The following is a 19,703-nucleotide window of genomic DNA, read 5'->3' as shown; positions in this document are numbered from 1 at the left end:
ATGAGATTATAAAGATAATAATAACACACATATAATGTATGTACTAATAAGATAGTGTAAATGTGTGATACGTCCAAAGGACACATGGCATGCGTACAATATGAGTCATGGATCCATTATCCTACCCTTGCCCCGAGCATCGCTGGACATAAAAAAAATTAAGTAAATAGAAAAAAAAAGCTTAAGATCAGTGATGCCATCACAAGTCTCTAGATAGCAATTTACATATCCGACTGTTTGCTACTCTTACCGCGCAGACACACCGAAGTACGTGAATTATCAGCTACTATTCACTATTAAGCCCATGAAACTTAGATACCTGACAAGCTTGAGATTGGGATAGGAAGACAACCGTTAATACTTGTAGCATGTACTTGTTAAATATATAGTCTAGCTCTTTCTAATTGTTCAGACTTTTAGAAAATTTGGCTAGTAAGAAGTGAGCCCAACTCACTTGGTTAATTAGGAAGTGGATGTACAACACAGCCACCCAGGTTCAACTTTTCATGAACGCGAATCGGGGTTCTTATTATTTCAAAAACAAAATCACTGTAGAGGCTTCCCCTACCGTATTCTTTAAAAAAAATGGCTAGTGCATCAATCTAATATAGTATTAGAGCCAGGAGGTCTTAAGTTCAAACCCGACTAACGCACTATTTAATCTGAAAATAGTTGCAGCCTCATGTTTATCCCTCGTACCTAACGATTTCCAACCGTTATAACTTTTGAAAAAATTAGCTGGTGCATCAATCTAGTAGTAGTTAACCGAACGCTCCATCCATGTGACGTGTTGAATAATCCTCCAGCCATACCCAAGCGAAGCAAGCTCGCCCAATTCGTTTCTCCATTTTGTTTCTAAATCGTGTTGTGGAGTTGGCCGATCCTTGGCAGTCGATCTCAGTAACTTAAAACCTGTTTGCCGTTACTCGAACTAAGACATCGATGCTCGGCGGCAACAGATTTGACAGTCCAACAACAGACAAGAACCATGACAGGTGCAAGCAAGAAAATCACGTTTCTTTGATCAGTTGGCACGAGGGCATAAACGAATTAAAGAATGGTGTTACAGACTTGTATCTACTCATAGCAGGTCTCAAAAAATCCTCATCTCAGGGGTCTCCTCCCGAAGAACTAACTGCTAGCTAGCCGTCGTTGTTTCGACTCCTGAATTCCTCATACGACCTCGTAGATGAGGACCTGCGCGGTGTCGAAGCCGAAACCTGACTGAGCGCCGGCGCCGAACCCCGCTTGTGACGTTGCAGCGAAGGGCCGGAAGGCAGCGGCGGCCGCTGCCTCGTGGTCGAAGCCGGCGGCCTTCCGATCCGTGGAGGCGCCCGCGGCGGACGAGGAAGAAGAGGAGGCGGACTGCGGCGGCTTGTAGTACATGCGCGCCGTCTGCGGGCAGTGGGAGTGGAACCTCGCCGCGATGCGCACGCCCATGTCCAGCATCTCCACGTACCGGGCCGCCATGGATCGATCGGTCGAATTCCTGCTGCCTTTGGCCGTGTCTCTGCCGAGGGAACAAGGAGAGGAGCGGTGGCTTTGAGGTTGAGCTTTATCCGGCTGCGTGTGTGCTTTGGTTTGGCACGGGAAGAAGAAGAGGAATGGAGGGCTGGTTATATAGCTGGGTACGGGAAGGCTTGTGCGAGGAGGCAGCTGGGAGCCTGGGAAACGGCGCGGCCGGGCTGGTGGTGTGTTTCGCGTGGCTTTCGTCTGGCGGTGCGGCTGAAGCTTGACTTTTAAACGTGGCCCCGTTGCTTTCGGGCCGGGTTTAGGTCGGACGGCAGTGGTTGGGACTAACGGCCGGCGCATGCGGTTTGACCACGCACGAAGACGCCGTGACCCGACGCGCGCGACGACCACGTACAAGGGCGCGTGGCCTCGACGCACTCTGCTTCGAGACGCACCCCCATGGCTCGATCGGTGAGAGCATCTCTAACAGAACCCGTAAATTCCGTCGGAACCGAACTTTTCCGGCAGATTTACGGGTTCGGGCCGAATGTGTCGCAGATCAGCGATCGAAAAGATGGGCCAGCACGTAAAATAAGTTCAGGGGTTCGAATCGGTCACCGAACGGCCCCTATTAAAAGGGTTCGCGGAGGGAAGTTTGGGTCGCAAACCCTACTCCCCTCCGCCGTTCCTCTCCCTCCGCCGCCGCCCCTGACCATTTCCGGCGAGCAATCCAGCTCGCCCCAGCCACCGATCGAAAGCCCGCCGCCACGCGATGTCATCCCGTCGAGGCTCCCAAGGCCGTGGCGCCGGATTGGGCGGCGGCGCCTCGCCGCCACGCCCACCCGTCTTCCGCACCGACGCGGAGCGGCGGAAGTGGAACCGGTCGGAGGGCGCGCGCAAGCGCATCGCCCGCCGGTGGACGAACTGGGGGCTCACGCCCCCAGGGAAGCTCGCCAGGTACGGCAACGCCGGTGAGGGCTCGTCCTCCGGCAAGTCAAGCCGCGCGCCGCGGCTCCCCGTCGCGGACAGCAGCGACGACGAGGATCTCATCCTCGCGCGGTCGCCTACCTTCTCCGCCGGGGACTATGTCCACGGCAGCGACGAGGAGGACGTCGTCCTCGCGCAGACCAAGGCCATCAGCGAGGCGGAGGCTCGCGCGTGCTTCCGCCGGGTCAAGCTCGAAATAGTCGAGCTTGACGCCGACGACGCGTGAAGCTCGTCGACGACAGAGTCGGCGCCCTCTGCCGAACCGCTCCGCCACCAACGGCATCGCCGCGCGCGTAGGTCAATATAGTGGCCGCATTTTGCTTTAGCTAACTAGCGTCCGCCGGTGTACCAGTAACGTAGCTTTAATTTTATGAACAATGCATGTTTCGATGCTTAATCGGGGCATCAATTGGATGTCGAACTATGATCATCGCAAAATTTACCCGCGTCATTTCAAACTCTGCTTTTCAGTTCCACTTTTTCGGTTTCTAATCTGCGCCACTGCCAATATCGAACGAACTATCGTTTTCGGAAGACTGAAAACCACTTTTTCGGTTTGCACTTTTTCGGATTCCGTTAGAGATGCTCTGAGGTGTGGACTCAGCTGCCGGACCCCCACGTTTTCTCTAATTTTGTCTCTTTCACCGCCCGACGGCCGTAAAAGCGAGCCATACTTGACCGGGAACTGGTGGCTGAAGGGGGCACTCTCTCGGCAAGTGGGAAAAAGCGAGGATGCGGTCGTGGCTGAAAGAGACCGCGTGGCCTCCTCATTCACTGGACTCGATCTATGCGGAATACTTACGCAGCCTGTCATGATCGTGCGGCACTGGATTAATTTGATTTCTCGCCAGTCGCGATCAAGGTAGTACCACGGATCTCTGCTCCGTCTCTTCCGGGCATGTATCTCGCGTGTGAGTACTTCTTTGTCTAGATGTCTTTTTAGAGATTTGCTAGTTCTCACCTAGCTGAGAATTAAGTTTGTGCTCAGTCAAATTCTAGATTGTTAGATTTGCTTCGTGATTCGTGCTAGTTATCAGTTACAATATAAGTTGCAACTGAAATTCAATGATATTATTTGACTGAAAACGAAATTAGTTTTCAATCGACTGAGAAATAGTCACACCTTTAAGTAAACCTTTTAGACTAGTTACAACGGGTAGTAAGTAGTAATATAGAGTAGTGTCATCATATGACACTATTCTGGGCATGGCGTTTTGGCACCCAGGTCCAGATGATCCTGATATCTGGACCAACTAATCTGGTGAGGGGATCCGTGCCAAAATAATTTTCAAGAGAGATACGGTGTGCCTTTAAAGGTGGTAAATAGACCACTGTATTCCGCATTGAAACAACATGTCCCACGTAAGGATACAGTGCATGTGTGCCGTGACGGCGCTTGTGACTCGTGAGGCAGACCGAGAGTTTGGGCGTGGGTCTCATTACGGTGGGGCCCATCATTCTTATGATGAAATTAATGCGGGTAAGTTACGGTGGTGCTGCCCCTCCGTGCGTCATTCGGTTGCATGTCCTCCGCGTTCGACTTCTCCCTTCTCCCCTAAGACTGCTCATAGTGGGAGTAACATAGCTAGTAACATCACACATCTCAAGGCATTTTGGTGACATGGCATGCTAATAAATGAATAAAGAGAGTGAGGTGGTAACTAGCTATGTTACCATAACATCACACACCTCAAGGAAAGATGAGTCTACAACATAATAAATGATACAATGCATGACATCACATATAAGTTACTACCCACTATGAAGGTAGTAACCTAGACTAGTAACATGGCATATGTTACTAGTCTAAGTTACTCCCCACTATGACCAGCCTAACGTCGTTGTGAGCGCCAGGCAGTTGGGAAGCACCTGCCCATCCCGGCATGGCGGCATCGTTGCTGGCGCTAGACCATGGTGGACTCCGGCACGCAGTTCGCCTTCCTCCTCGGCGACGCCTACGCGGGAGTGAAAGCAGAGTTCTTGAGACAGACCAGGCTGCTCCTCCCGGCGTTGGATGGCTCAAGCTTCGCGTTCCAGGAGGCGTTCGGCACCTGCTCCTGCGTGCCCCACGGGCGGTCGCTGCCGGAACCGAGGCTCCTGACCATGACGCTGCTGTTTAACGGCTCGGAGATGGCAGTGGCCGGGTCACAGCGGAGCGGCGCGGTGACGAGGCCGTGTGGTACCTGATGTTCGGCAACGCGGACATGATGCCCACCATCCATGCGCACGTGGTCGGGCACCAACACCAGATGATAGTGTGGGTGGAGCATGACCTGGAGCGCGGGCGTGTCAACCTGACGCCCGTCCGGTGCGAGTTGGAGCGTGGCCAGCTAGCAAGCGGCTCGGCCTCCTGCTGTGACGCGCCGGGCATGAGCATCCTTTCGTGCTTCCATGGGTTCGAGCGGGGGGTGGAGGAGATGACACTGGTTGTCGTGTCGCGCGACAGACGCACGTTCTGGGCGCCCTCCTTCCCTCAGCACCAGGGGCGCACGAGGAAGTCTAGCTGCTTATTCGCCCTCAGCATCTTCACGCCTGCCGTGGAGTTAGCATCTCCGTCGGCAGCTCCCTCTGGCTCATAACCAGTCCGTCTCATGTAGGCTCGTCAGCATGGCCGCACAGCTCTCCATGGCCGCGGCCGCCGGATGTGGCGAATGCCGCTGCACGCTCGCACTCCGACACCATGGGAGGCAGTGGCCGGTCCACGATGTCCTCCTTTAGAATGCGAGCCACTCCGTCAGGATGCCCTCGTCACGCAGCGTGCGATCTGGTCCTGCTGCATGGTCGTGATGTCGAGGAGGCCCATTTCCACATGCCCTCGCCGTCGCAACAATTAACGAACTCGTGGACGTGTGTCTTTACGCCCTCGCGCGAGCGAGTAGAGGAGCCGGATGGCCCGTGATGGCCAGGACCCGTCGAGCAGCCGGCCACTTTTGTTCGAGTACATGAACTACGTGCAGCAGGGTGGTGAGAATGAAGCCATGACACCGTCCTCGCGAGCCATGGCGCGCAAACCAGCGGCTACTACACTCATGCCTGTGCATGCATCTCTCCACCGCCATCTTCAGCTCGTCCGTGGTGCGTCCAACAACGACATTGGCAGCAGCCTCCACGAGCTGGTCAAGGTCCACCTCGTGGCCGGCGATCCGCTGCCGGTAGCCTCCACGTATACGCAATGTCTATCCCGTTGATCTAGTCCAGGACGTCAGCCTTCATTTGTACCGCCCGAACCGCAACGGTCGAATAGGACTTAAATGCAGGCTGGTGGTCGTCCTTGTCACTGTTTCTAATTCTGGCTGCAGGTGGAGATACTTCAGGAAATACAGCGCCTAGTACGAATCTAAGAGCAGTTGGCCGGTCTAGATAGTGAGAGCATCTGGACCTGGGTTCCGTTTTGAATTTCCGCACTATTCTATGTTACTACCTTTATAGTGCATAGAAAGTTAGATATATATCATGCATTAGTGTATTAATTAGCTTGTAAACTCATTCTATCTTAAAAAATATATGATGTTATGGTAACATACTCCATTCATCTTTAAATAAGTGGAGGTTTAGGCTAAAACTTTGTTCACAAAAGTGTGTACTTTACCTTCTCAATGCACTTTAAAGGAGCAAAAATTATATCTTTCTCATCGCACGAAAATCAAATCCAATAATATCCAGCACATGTTATACTATTTTCTACACGCGATTAGCTTACTGGAGATGCAAGAATTGTGCAATAATTAAAGAGGAGAGGGATGTTGGTTTACATCTTCCCAATGCAATATTCTCTCCACTTGATAATCTGTCTTGAAAACCACGCATGTATACTCTTTTGTGGACAGGGGGAGTAGCTAGTTACCATAACCATCTCTTTCTTCATTTAATGTCATGACATGTCATCAAAATGTTTAGTTGGCAATGCATGTGGTTATATGTTAGGGCATCTCCAAGATGGCGACGCAAACGGACGCCGCGCGGACCAAAAATGCGCATGTACCCCGTTTCAACGGCCCAACGCATAGTGTCCGACCCGTCCGCCGAGACGCAAACGCGGCCCAAATATGTGGCACGTTTGCGTCTGCACGGACGAATCTGTTCGTCCGCACGCTTCTCGCACTGGTCCACCTGGCAGCAGCACAGACGCTTCGTCTTCAGCGCGCCATGACTTACGGGCGGCGCGTTGCAGCTTTTCAGGGCCGCGTTAATGGTACGCCTCGGCTTCCACGCGCGTGCGCTGGTGGGTGGCGTCGCAGTGGCAGGACATTGAAAGCGAGATGGCGTCCGAGCCTTTTAAAGGTCCGTTGGCAGCGCCCATTTTCTCGACCAGACCATTGCCAGAGTTCGCCGTATCCACCCGCCCGACGTCATGGGGAAGAAATCTTGGCCGTTCCGCAAAACCAAGAACAACCACAAGGCTAGCGGCTCGCGGTCCGGTAAGAAGCCGCGGGTCAGGCGGTACGTCCGCATCGAGTTTGCACGTCGCCTCTGGGAAGAAAGCCGGCCGGTGCCATGGTCTGGCAGTACGTCCGCATCGAGTTCGCGCGTCGCATCCTTGGAGACATGGTCCGCTGTTTCTCGGTGCGCCCCTCTGGTGCTTGTCATTGTCCAAGCTTGACTGTCCGGGGCACTATGTACGACATCGCCGGAGAATCCAAGACGATGCCTTTCTCGGTACCGACTAATTCCCGCCATCTTCTACTTTGGTGGTGCGTTGACAAGGAGAGTTCAATGGGGCTTTTGTTCATTGGAGGTGACCGGAGTGGTTGGAAACGTGGCTTTGATGTTCTGCTTTGGATAGGTTTTTTTGTGTCGTAGTTGTAGTTTCGGTTGTGGCTGTCTGGCCGGTGTGAAGTAGAGTGGAGTTCGTATTAGGCTTGTTGTTTGCAACGAGTTGTAGTTATCTTGTATTCAAAATTCTGCCTTCTATAAAGATATGGTACGCCTACTCTCGAAAAAAGAATAGCACCTATATTTGCGCAGGCATTACTATCCATATCAAAGAGCAAGCCTGTCACTTTGACTTGGTTTTCCTTAGCTATATCGTTTCCAGCTATAGATCGTCATAGCTCTCCCCGTTCCCAAAATATTTCTGCAATTCCTACACTATAGCGCTATTCCCAAAGCCTGTCACTTTATTTTAAAAAAAAAATCTTCGTTAATAGCACGCTGTAGTATATTTTGATAGTTCACGCTAAGTTCTAGTAATTTCGTTCGTTATGACGCTATTTGCAAAATAGGATGTCATATCGCGCTAAAATATTATAGCTTTAGCTCACTATTTTTTACAGCCTATTGATACAAGGGTTTGATTTTCTCTCTTTAAGAAAAGAAGAAATTTCCTTTTGTTTATTATGGTGATGAATGTTAATCTGTTGATTCCTTTTCTGAATTTAAAGGCAATATCAGTAACAGTAATAATTCTTAATAATTAATTTATACAATGTCGTTACCTTGTGAAATATTGATGTTAGGCTTGTAAAAATAGGGAGAAACTATTTTTATATGTGATTATGTATGTATGAATATGTTATTTTTTGACTAAAATCCTTTATTTTTAGACTTTATCTGGTGTTTTTTTCAAAACGCTAATTGAAATTAGCATGATATAACGTGCATAACATTTAGAGGATACCACCGCTATTTCTTTTAGCACGCTATTTTAAACCTTGATTACTTTAGATTCAGATGGACAGTGGGGATGTTTATGTACTATATACATATGATGCTAGCCGTCGGATCTTGTGCCAGAATAATTTAGTACTGAGGTGTCTATGTACTGTCTAATTTATACACACACACTGTAAATTTCCGGTACAAGACCATAGCCTGTCTACACCTCAGTCTACATAGATTTCCTATAGTATCTCAGTTGTATGACCTGGATCAAATCTCGATTCCACCCGACACTCAAAAGGATCTCAACACTCTCCGGGTATATTGATTTAGAAATAATTTATAATATTTTCTCTTCTGATGTCGAGATGATGCCACTGGCCGGCAGAGCCGATTGTGTCAACCTACCTCGGTGTAGTAAGAAGCTAACTCAGGGAGTAAACGGGGCAGGTTTCATGGGGTAGAGAAGAGCTTAAGCTTCTTGGGTAGAGAGAAAATAGGGTGGCAGTCAAGGATATATCGTTGAAAAAAAGGTTCACTTATATAGGTTTCCAAAGCCTCGCACGCTCGGGAGAAAAGTTCAAGGAATTACTTTACACAGGTAATCAAGGAATACAAAGAAACCAGAAAGTGAAACAGGGCATCAGAAAGGGAAGAAGGCCTAAGGTTATTACAAGAGAGAATTTCTTATTTGGACCTGGCTGAAGTTTGTCTTCCTTTTTTAGCCCTGGCAAATCTTTTCTTCCTTTCATGACCCATAAAGTTTGGTTGGTTCCTTATTTGGCCCTCTAGTACAATTTAAGCACTAAGATGACCATTTTGCCCCTGCTGCAATATGCTGCCAAATTTTTGAGTTTCATAAAAAACTCAAATTCTAGAAATACATGTATATGCTTGGGATGTACGTGCAATGTTTCGGGCACAAACTCGTTTTATTTTGGGCTGTGAAAAAAAAATAAAAAGCTGACATTATATAGGCTGTACAGTGTACGTAGTCTGTCAGAAATTTGTCTTTTTTGTATCTTCTAAATACGATGTATTTTGGGCTGAAATTTCTATCGTGCCTGTGGATTGTATCTATGTTTGTGCCTATTTAATATAAATTTTTTCTGGAGTTGTGAAAATAAAAAAACTGCAATAGTACCAGCCATAGTGGGGATCGTTTCCGGAATAAATTTGAGTTTTTTTCCGGAATAAATTGTACCAAGGGCAAAATGGTGCGGTGGTACCAGCCATAGTGGGGATCGTTTTTTTAATAACCAACTAGTATATCATAACTTTTTTAGTGCAATTTCATCACATATTGCAGCAGGGGCAAAATGGTCATCTTAGTGCTTAAATTGTACTAGAGGGCTAAATAAGGAACCAACCAAACTTTATGGGTCATGAAAGGAAGAAAAAATTTGCCAGGACCAAAAAAGGAAGGCAAACTTTAGACAGGGTCAAATAAGGAATTATCTCTTATTACAACGGGGGTCGAATATGGGAAGTGAAGGTACAGGGCTCGACATCCGAACGGCAGAGCTCCAAAGATTTTTTTTTTTTTTTTTTTTTTTTTTGAGACCCCTCGATCTGTGTTACAGCTGTAGCATCTGAACTTATGCACTAACTCAACACCACACTCACACCACACACACGCACACCACTAGTGCTAACGGCAGAGCTCCAAAGATGATACAGTGTCTTGAGTTGCAGCTACGATGTCTCAGCTCTTTGTATATTTAGAAGGATAGTTTTGAGGAACAATTGATGATGCAAAGCAGCCATCCAACTTAAGAATCCCTTACTAATCTCCGTCTCCAAGGTCCAAACATGTACCCAGCTGATAAGGTAAAGTATGTCCTCCCATAGTACGCCACACTACAGATTACAGAAGCAGCAGTAAACCTTGGTTAGCAGCTGCCAACATCCCAAGGTGCAAGAAGCAAAATAGACCATCTCAAGGTGCAAGAAGCAAAATAGGCTATCTGCTTATCGAGTATCAGTGAAAGGCGGCAGGCGCGTGTTCGCTACATACCTGTCATACCACATCCTTGAAAAAATTCACAGAATGTCCGTCTTACGACGACCCGTCCATCTCCACGACAACAGGAGCAAACTGCGTCCGGAAGAAGAGAAGAAACTCAGTCAAGTGCTGCAGCAAAGAAATGCTACCGCTCATCTGCTCTCCAGTTTTACCTCGTCATCTTCATCGATAAGGTTAGCTGCACTATTCTCGAGGTCCCATCCGAACGTGGTCTCCAGGAGTGTCTTCAGCTTCCTAGCCTGGATACCAAGGGAAGATCTTAGAAACACCCATGTTTTTTTTTTAAGTTCTGTGTGCAGTTCACAGCAGTACATGGTATTATCCAGAACATTTTTTCAACGGCAATAGTGAGGCTACACTGGCTGAATGCACTTGTTCTGTCCTAGATATTGATGTTGTATTTAATGATATAGGCACTGATTTCCAACTTACTGGTCTACAACTTTATCATACATGGATGACAATCAAGTGTCTCAAATAGCTGAATCGCAGTTCACGCACTGGCTAGTAAGATAATAGAAAACAAGGACACGGTCTCGCTTATGCAGCTAGGGTGTGTGTAAACAACTAAAAGATCAGAGGACAAGGTTCGAATGCTAACCCATGATAGAAGGTCTCCATCCACAACTGGGGCTTCAAGTATTACCGTCAAGAAATCCTGACAACAGCAGTTGAGAGAAATAAAGTTGGTAAGTCTCAGTTTATTGAAATTTTCATGACGCTAAATCGATTCAGAGAAGTGCAAAGGTAGTTTATAGAAAAATGCACCTTGCGCTTTCTAAAAAAGTTCAAACGGGTGGAAAAGTGCAACTGCAATTTTGTGAAAAATAGTGTGCAACAACAGCTTAATGAAAAGTGCAACATGCTCTTTTAGAAAGGTCAACTAGGTGAAAAAAGTGAAAGTTACACAAGATGAACTTTATATTAGACTACGGTTGCATTTATATGAATTGATTGAACAGTATAAGATATCAAACTTTGATCTGCCAGTCATATAATTTCAGAAAGTATGGAAAAAAATTAAAATTGTCTATCTTTTTATTTATGTGTATGGCCCAATTTAAAACACAAAGACATAATACAGTCAGAAACTAGGACATGAGGAAAACTATCCATGTGCTTGGTGCATCTTACTAAGACGGTACTACACCAAAAGAGCATCAGCATGGCTACAACAATACTCCAAAGTTAACTTTTGTTTTCCACCGCGAGTCACAGCAGATTAACTGTTCTACTAGTTTACAAATTTACAAGGTGTTGCATTATGTCGGGCCAGAAGGTGTTGCATTATGAATTAAACACAAATGACAAAACTGGACAATAACTGAGCAATTACTTTCCCTCTTCACAACAATATCAGTATTCAATAGTGGACAAGGGGGAAAAAACGAGACCCTGCAGTCATGGAACTAATTGGAGGCGAACAGCATTGCCAAAACAACAGGAAAAACAATGATGTACCAGGATAAACTAATTTCATGGCGAAATCACATCAAATATTATCTTCAGTGGTGTGTATAACTACATATTGTGTTGCTATGAGGAAGCGAACGAATTGTCCAAATAAAGATTACAGTAAAATTACCTTGGAAAGGCGGTACAGAAATATGTCTCTTGAAAACCACGCTTCATCCAGAAACAAAGAGTTGCCCTTGTCCTCACTACTTCTAGAATCATGTGTCCGTTGAAAACCATGCTTGAATTGATAGTAAATAACCCTAATAAACTGCACGTAACAAATAAGTGACAAACAGAACTCCTATTACTCCTTAAGGTTCGACTGCATTGCCCTGATAACTTCAACAAAGAATGCCTGAGGTACAAAAATAAACAACAAATACGGTCACAGAATACCTTCACAAACATTTGTGTCCGTGCATGAAGTGGCTGCCAGGGAGAAAGAAACAATGAGTCAACTAAGAATGTATTGGTATGTATTAAATAGTGCAGATGTGCAACAGATCCTCATGAGGATGGCATCAACTATCAAATGCAGTGCATTTCCTGATCTCTTTCATTCCATTTTCCCACAATCCCCGCATCGAAAATACCCGGATTAATAATGAGCTGTTAAACACATACTCAGTTATTTCATATAGAAGCACAATGACTCAAGTCAACCAATACATTCCCTGACATGGTAGTTCAAACTAAAAAGTATATTGCATGCCTAGCCTTCTCACTTCAAAAAGGAAAGCAGAAAAAAGACCTGGTTGCAAGAAAATCACTGATAGAAAATGTCAAACTAAGGGCAAGAAAGGAACCAAAAGCATTTAGGTTAGAGTTAGACCCAACATGATAAGATTTCGCCCAAGAATGAAGATATTTAGGTAACATTTAGGACTGAATGCCGCATCGTTTCTAAACTGTTATGGGGTTGTATACCAGAACCTGGTCAGTACCAATTTTCACTCAGAAACATGGTTTAATATCTCGAATTTGAAATTCGGTCATTCTTTAGCTTTCAACCTACTACTATTCCTTGAATAGAATAGGAGGTCAAAATGGGGTCATTGGTGACGGAACTGAGCCAGGGTTCTGAAAACCGCTCTATGGTAATTTTGGTAACCAGCTGATTCACACATGATTTTCCAAACCCTGAATAGTAAACTAGTAATACTACAGAGGAGTGGGGTATATACAATTTAACAATCAATATTTAAGGAGCAAGAGTTACAACACTGTTTAAGATTTTAAAAAAATAGTACTTACAGCTTCGCTACAGCTCAAAAGAAGACTGACTAATGCTTTCCACTGCATGAACGCCTCCAGTGACTGCCCCATCTACACAGCTCGCATACATAATACATTAGAGAATAGAGCTGTATAATATATAAGACGTCTTCAAAATAATTGTTTGGTTCTGTAGTACCATAAATGCTATGAAAGAGAACTGCAGCTCTCCCAAGAGCAAATCTTCCTGGTCTTGATAACTTTTGGCCAAAACACTTTCCAGCAAGCTTGTCTGAGAAGTAGAACAGACATGTCAACAAATAATGGTATAACATGTTAACCCAGTGTTTTCTACAAAAGGAAACCTATAAGAGGAACTAATAGAGCAAACCACCGTTAGAAGCAAGTTATGATGCCTATTTGTATATTACAGTATGATTGATGGCGATGTGATTGAAATGGACAAAAAGCTGGAAACCAAGTTTTTCCATGGGTGCTGGTTACTGTGCTAACTATAACTGCAGCTTGTACTATTCAAATTCAGGTGGTCTGTCCATATGTAGCGGCATCCAAACATTTCAGTATTGAATTGTAAGATGTGCTCAAATCAGAAAAAATACTGCTCCAGGAAATGATTGAGAAAAGAAAATCTAGAAAAAAAGATACGTAGTGATATTAACTATGCCAAAGTATGCTGCCAAATAACATAATAAGAACATTACTCTGTCCAAATTCAGCAAAGTCAGCTCATTCGCAAAGATATTCTTGTGCTTAACCGAAGAAGGGATAGTTGTGTAGTAGCATCCTCTCCGCTCAGGCTGTGCGGGAGATATCTTTGCGAACTTGTCTTCTCTAAGTTGTCCCATCAATCGTCTCTCCATATCAGTTTGGGGAGCTCTATCCATCCATGATGTCTCCAATGCAATTGTAATTTCCCCTCCAATTGGCTCTGGACAATCCAAACACAAATAATCAGTAGTTCATTAGTTGGTTCTATTGAAAATATCATAAATACGGCTGCTCCATAACTATTAAGGATAGGAGGAAAAAATGAAAATGTATCACGCATACCAAGGCGTTCAATCACACTTTGTGACAAGTAGCTTGAAAGTTGTTTCCAGTCTCCATAAGAATCCAAATTGTATGGTCCAAGCTGATCATCAAACTCGAAACGCTTCACTGCTTCAGAGTATCTGATTTCCTACCAGAAAATAAAATTTAGTATTCCATCCCAAGAGAAATCAAGCACATGCATCCCCACTTTAAGGGATTGTTATGCTATGTCAGTCAATAACAGGAAGGTCAATTATGTTGAATATGCTGCAATTTTGAGACATCCGGACACATACAGTTTGTGTATTCTGTATTTCATATACTATAAATACAACAGCTGCAGGGAAAACAATTTGAACATAACATAGGTAAATTTTGTATAGTCTATCATATTAAATTATCATCTGGTGCAGAACAAGTGGATTAGTCACGTATTACTAATCCAACTGAGGCAATGCATCCTCAATTTATTATCAAGTTATTTGTAAAGTTCCAGGTCTAAATTTACAAGGCATGTCGAACATTAGCACCTAGAGTTTTACAGTTACAGTGCATGACCCAAATAAGAACTACAACAACTGCTGGAGCTGGAGCTGCCATACTAATATTTTGCAAAATGCAGTATGCTTATCCTAACGGAATATTGCCTTTTAACACTGGTTGCCATCTCATCCAGTATAATCTCAAGTGATGTACTATGCATACGTTACAAAGATATGGGAATACAAAATAATAATGTGGCCTAGAGTAGATCAAAGAGTATAATGTAATCCGACATATAACCTCCTCTTCAGATAGTTTCACTAATCTCTCCTCTTGAGCATGCCATTTTCGAACGACCACCTGGACATATAAGGCAGGAGATGAGTACATGAAAGTAATTAACCGTGTAATTATTATAATTTCTTGACAGAAAAATATCCAACCACTCAAATTCAAAAACACAATGAGAATCCTTGTTTGGTTCTGATGCTTTACAAGTATAGTACTTTTCTATCTATTTTGCACCCCCATCACTCCATAGACAGGATATTTGAAGCTTGATACATAAATAAACAGGAACATTATGCTTTATTTGAAAATGAGCTATCCGATTCAGACATGGATATACATATGTATAATATCAGTTCCCAATTCACGCTAAAAGAAAGAAAGGCAAAACACTCGACATGTAGTATACGATAGAGAGGAACAGATGAAATAAATGAAATACAGTTATTTTAATACTACTACCCTTAAAAGTAGATGCTTTACATTGAATTGATATGATATTCACTTTTTCCCTATCTAAACCAGATAAGATACTACTAAAGTAGAGTTTTACATGGATTTGATATTCTATTTATATTTCCCTACCAAAACCAGATAACAAGCCATGTGAGTCATTGATCTAACAGTTCATCTGAATCCTTTTATAAAACAGGTCCCAGTACACACAAAAAACTGACAAAAACTCAAAACATGATATGCACTTGCTCATTCAGCACACGAAGTTACTGAACTTGCTTCGGGAAACAGGGGGATACCTCAGATGGGTGAGTAGTAAGAAAGAATCCGACAGTAGGTGCAAACTCACTCCCGTGCCTACAATAATCGTAGATAGCAGCGAAACAATCAATACAGGAAATCAGAAACAATGAAACACGTTTACCATCCGAAAATATGTAAAACTGAGAGTAAAATGACCAAAGCGTGCACATAAATTTTCAGAGTCTAAACACAGTCGACAACAGTTTTCAGGATGCAACCTGAACAGGTTATGGATCAAACGGACAACAAAACGACAGCATGGTGTTGCTAACAAAACACTCCATAAAGCATGTTTGGATCCACCCTCACATGAATGTGTCAATACGACAGGTATGCATCATATCTAGACTGTAGCATATTCTCACCGAAATCGCTGCTACTTCTACAGCAGTTAATTTCTCTTTAGATTCTACGAACAGCTGTGCATCAAAATCACTACCTAAAAAGGAAAAAAAAAACTACAGTAACTGAAGCATGTTCCTACCTGCTGGGGGAGCAGTAGTAGACGAAATGCGGCCCTGGAGGCGCCATCTTGATACCTTTGAACCTGGGACCGACCGAGAACACCTGAAGAAGCACTTGGGTGTCAAGCCCTTAACCAATCGACGCAACCATGGAGGAGCAATCTCAGAACAGCACTACCTGCGTGTCGAGGCCGAGGACGGTGTGCTGGGGCACGTCGAGGAGAAGGAGGGTGACGCCCTTCCGCGCCAGCTCCGTCGCCGCCTCGGGGTCCATCCGCGCCGCCGCCGCCGCCGCACCTCCCCCCGCTATTCGCGCTCGATGTGGTGGGTCGGGGCCCCTCGGGGCAGCGTGGAGAGCGCGGCGGCAGGGGAGCGCGTAGCACGTCGGACTGCGCCCGGAATTGTCGCCGGCTAGCCAACTTGAGGCACGGACAAGGATGAGAATCCCTGAAGTGAGCCGCCGCCAGCCCCTGTCTTTGCCTCTGTTCTCTCCTTTGGGGGTCGGCGCCTTGCCTGCCACGTGGCTACTGGCTGGTCAACAGAGTCTATACCCACAAGCTAAATATAAGAGCATCTCCACTCGTTTGCCCTCTCCACGCCGAAAGCCTGGGGAGGAGAAGACGGTGATCTAAATTTGAAAAACGGAAACTTGACAAACTACGACATAAAACGGTCGAATTTGGACTAAATTTAATGATATTTACTATATAGAGGGCGAAGTTCATACATAGAGACCGAATTCGACTATATTTCGAATTCGGCTAGGGGAATACAACTGTAAATATTAAAACACGGCGCTCTACATGCCGAAATGGCGGTAGAACACCGTGTAGTCCATGTCGCCATCGTCGTCGGAGCCGTCGTCGTCGAACTGCGGCGGTGCCGAAGCCCCCTGGCTGCTGCCTTGGCCGGCGTCTCCCCACCGGCCACTGGTGCGAGGCGGGGACGGCGATGGCTTGTACAGGTCGTCGTCGGAGGCTTCGAGGTCGACGACGGGGACGGCGTCACCGGATGGAGGAGTCGCAGGCCGGCGGTAGCGAGCGACGTCCTGGAGGAGCCTCGCCTGCCGCTCCGCCTCCTCCTTCTCCCACTGCTCCCTCGACCAGGCGCAGGCCTGGTCGAGCGGCATGGCGTTCTCAGCGGGAACGAGGTCCTGGAGGGACCTCGCGATGACGGCCTCGAGGATGGCGGCGTCCTCGGCGCTTTCGGCCTCCTCCACCTTCACCTTCGCCGGGTTGCGCTTCCGCTCGCCGGAGGTGTCCTGTTCGCGCTTCGGGCGGAGCCGTCCTTGTGCCGTCTAGGGCTCGCGGATGACGATGCCGCCGCCGCGCGTGCGGTTGCTCGGCGGGGAAGCCGGCTCCTTTTTCACCGGCGCCAAGGATGGCGCCGACCTGGAGAGCGACCTCGACGCCGTGTCGAAAGACGACGAGCTGGCAGCCATGCGCCGTGGCTGCCAGCTGTTTCCCCGGCGGCGGCTGGTCGATGCCCTCGATGGAGGGGGCATCGTGAGCACCGGGGAGTTGCCGCCCTCGATGTGCTCGAGGACGTTATGGAGCGTCCTATTCGGCGCGCTCCACCAACGCCGGCGACCCGTGGCGTTGTTGCGCGGAGGCGGAGGCGGCGGGCCGTCGTAGGACGCCAGTTCCCGCTCCCACCGCCGGAGGAAGAAGGAGTTCCACCTCGTGTAGTTCTCGGGGTGGTGGCGCGGGTCGGCGCGTTCTTCCTCCGTCATCGCCATCCGAGCCTCCTCGATGGCGGCGTCGAGGGCGTGGCCCTGGGGCGGCGGCGGGATTGGCACGCCACCAGCACTTAGCCGCCACCCGCCGCCGGGAGGCCTCGTGTCCGGCGGGCAGGGGTACCCCGCCTGGTGGAGGAGGTGCCCCTCCCACGCGTGGAGCGACCGGCGGGGGAAGCCGTTGTTGGCTGCGCCGTCTTCGTCGTTGAACGCCATGGATCGGGAGAGTGGAGGGAGAGTGGAGCAGGGATAAGCGTCGCGGCGAGCGGAGCGGCGTATATAGGTGCGGCTGGTGCCGGCGATTAATGCCGCGTGGAATGCGACGCGTCCGCGGCGAGCTGACCGATGGCAGCCTTTACTGCGCGCGGAAGACGATGCGTGCGCGGAAGACGATGCGCGTGTCGCTGACCGGTCGGGGCCACCTCTGCGGCGAAGACGAAACGAAAGCGCGGGAGAGATTTCTCGGCGTTTCGCGCGCTTTCGCTTCGTCCGGAGTCCCCGAGCGCTCCCCGGTAGGCCGGGGTTGGCGTGGGCTCGCCGGATGGATGAAAGCCCAAATCCGGCGAAAAACGAGGAACCGGGGGCGCGGCTGGGCCATTTTTCGCCGTCCGGATGAAAAAATGGCACGCCGAGGGCCTGTTCGGGGAGACGAGTGGAGATGCTCTAATGCTCCCTCTCACCAAATTACTTGTTACAGGTTTAGTAAAAATATTATCTAAAAAGTGTCTATAATACTCCCTCCCACCAAATTACTTGTTGCTATGATTACTCTACTCCTAAAAGAGAATGATGCTAGATCCATAAAAAAAATTAGACCCATACCATAAGCTTACTTAATTGTAGCTTCAAGGTTTTTATAAAAACTGTGACAAACAGATATGCTAGAGTTATTAATACGCTAATTGCTCTTTATCAATCTGCTTTTATAAAAGATAGATTTATTCTAGAAAGCATGGTTAGAGCATCTTCAGTAGGCGCTTTAAACGGCCCACGCGCTACAAAAAAAAGGCCTATTTAGCGCGCTCTCTCCCGTGCGAAGGTCCAATGGGCGCGGAAAAACCTCGCGCGCCAAAAAATCCCCCGCACGCGGCATCCTGGGCGCCAAATCTCCTGCGCCGCTTCGAACGAGCCATAAAAGCCAACGCGTCGTCAACCGCTGGAACATTCCTCACCGCTTCGCTTCGAGCCGCGCCGCTCACCGCTTCGATTCGATTCGGCCCGCTGCCGCTCCACCACCATGCTTCGTCCACGCGCTCCCAACGACACGTACTACGCGGAGATACGTACCGGCGACGAGCGCATCGGCCTTGGCACCTACGAGATCGCCCACAAGATCGCACCCGCGTACGACACCGTGGCGTGGCCGATCGGGAGCCCGCTCTCATCGATGATTTTCAACAACGTGTGGACGCGCCATCATGCTGAGGATCTCGCGTCGCCGCGGTACACCGTCACGCGGGACGAGTGTGCGGCATGCCCGCGTGGCCCGCTTCCCTGACGACGTTGTCGCCGAGAACGAGCACTTCCACAGACGGAGGGCGCAAAAGGCGGCGATGCGGGCCGCGAAGAAAGAAGACCACACACAATGGAGGGCGGAGAAGGCGGCGAAACGGGCCTTAATCGAAGCGCAACTCACCGGGCCGACCACCACTGGCGATGACGAACCCCGTTGGGTTGACTTGTTCTCGTCGGATCTGGTGTCGGACACGACACTAGTCCAATTTTTATTTTTATCGCACTACTTTGTAAAAATATGAAATATCTATCTAGATAATTTTTTCCTATTTTCTCTCTATTTTTTAGTCTTTGTTTGAATTGTATTATGTTTTTGGCGCTGCATTTTGGCGCCTCTAAAAATACGATGTTTCAGCGCTGCATTTTGCTACGCAATTTGTAGCTTTCGGTGAGGGTCTAGCGCACCATGTATCCACGCTTTACAGCGCCAAAATTTAGAGCCACTACTGGAGATGCTTTTACTGCTCATGAAATCATTCGTAAGATCCATACAAGGAAAACCCTTGGTTTAGTTTTTAATATTGATTATGAAAAAGCTTATGATAAAGTAAATTTGGATTTTCCTTTTTAAGTCATGGAAAAAGGGGGTTTGAGGTCAAAATTTATATACCCCTATTAAACATATCACTTTAGGTTGATCTGTTGGTGTGAGAATCAATGATGTGGAAGG

At 47.4% G+C, this 19,703-nt stretch overlaps 2 protein-coding genes across 2 annotated transcripts; both read right to left on the bottom strand.

Annotated features, from left to right (window-relative positions):
- Positions 1-996: 996 nt before the first annotated feature.
- LOC127348447 (uncharacterized) lies at positions 997-1,609 on the bottom strand. Its single transcript, XM_051374474.2, has one exon. It carries the CDS (start codon positions 1,468-1,470, stop codon positions 1,174-1,176), a length of 297 nt encoding a protein of 98 aa, XP_051230434.1. The 5' UTR covers positions 1,471-1,609; the 3' UTR covers positions 997-1,173.
- A 7,979-nt stretch (positions 1,610-9,588) lies between these two features.
- On the bottom strand, positions 9,589-16,303 carry LOC127292979 (uncharacterized). The gene is made up of 14 exons (XM_051322531.2): positions 15,962-16,303; positions 15,804-15,886; positions 15,316-15,373; positions 14,573-14,632; positions 13,808-13,937; positions 13,459-13,685; positions 12,936-13,028; positions 12,776-12,847; positions 11,918-11,950; positions 11,649-11,789; positions 10,665-10,721; positions 10,216-10,302; positions 10,055-10,135; positions 9,589-9,897 (listed from the first exon to the last, which is right to left on the bottom strand). Exons 1-13 carry the CDS (start codon positions 16,055-16,057, stop codon positions 10,097-10,099), a joined length of 1,176 nt encoding a protein of 391 aa, XP_051178491.1. The 5' UTR covers positions 16,058-16,303; the 3' UTR covers positions 9,589-9,897; positions 10,055-10,096.
- Between the last annotated feature and the right edge of the window lie 3,400 nt (positions 16,304-19,703).

The sequence above is a fragment of the Lolium perenne genome, chromosome 4 (assembly GCF_019359855.2).
Source record: "Lolium perenne isolate Kyuss_39 chromosome 4, Kyuss_2.0, whole genome shotgun sequence".
Classification (NCBI taxonomy): domain Eukaryota; kingdom Viridiplantae; phylum Streptophyta; class Magnoliopsida; order Poales; family Poaceae; genus Lolium; species Lolium perenne.
The sequence above is the reverse complement of the archived record's forward strand: the minus strand, read 5'-3'. Positions and strand labels throughout refer to the sequence as shown.

Bases quoted from the DNA above. Each gene is read 5' to 3' on its own strand.
- LOC127348447 (XM_051374474.2), bottom strand. From the start codon at position 1,470: ATGGCGGCCCGGTACGTGGAGATGCTGGACATGGGCGTGCGCATCGCG.
- LOC127292979 (XM_051322531.2), bottom strand. From the start codon at position 16,057: ATGGACCCCGAGGCGGCGACGGAGCTGGCGCGGAAGGGCGTCACCCTC. The intron at 13,938-14,572 runs GTTATATGTCGG...ATTTTCTGGTAG, and splicing joins TGAAACTATCTGAAGAGGAG to GAAATCAGATACTCTGAAGC. The intron at 10,722-11,648 runs GTAATTTTACTG...TGCTGTTGTCAG, and splicing joins TTCTGTACCGCCTTTCCAAG to GATTTCTTGACGGTAATACT.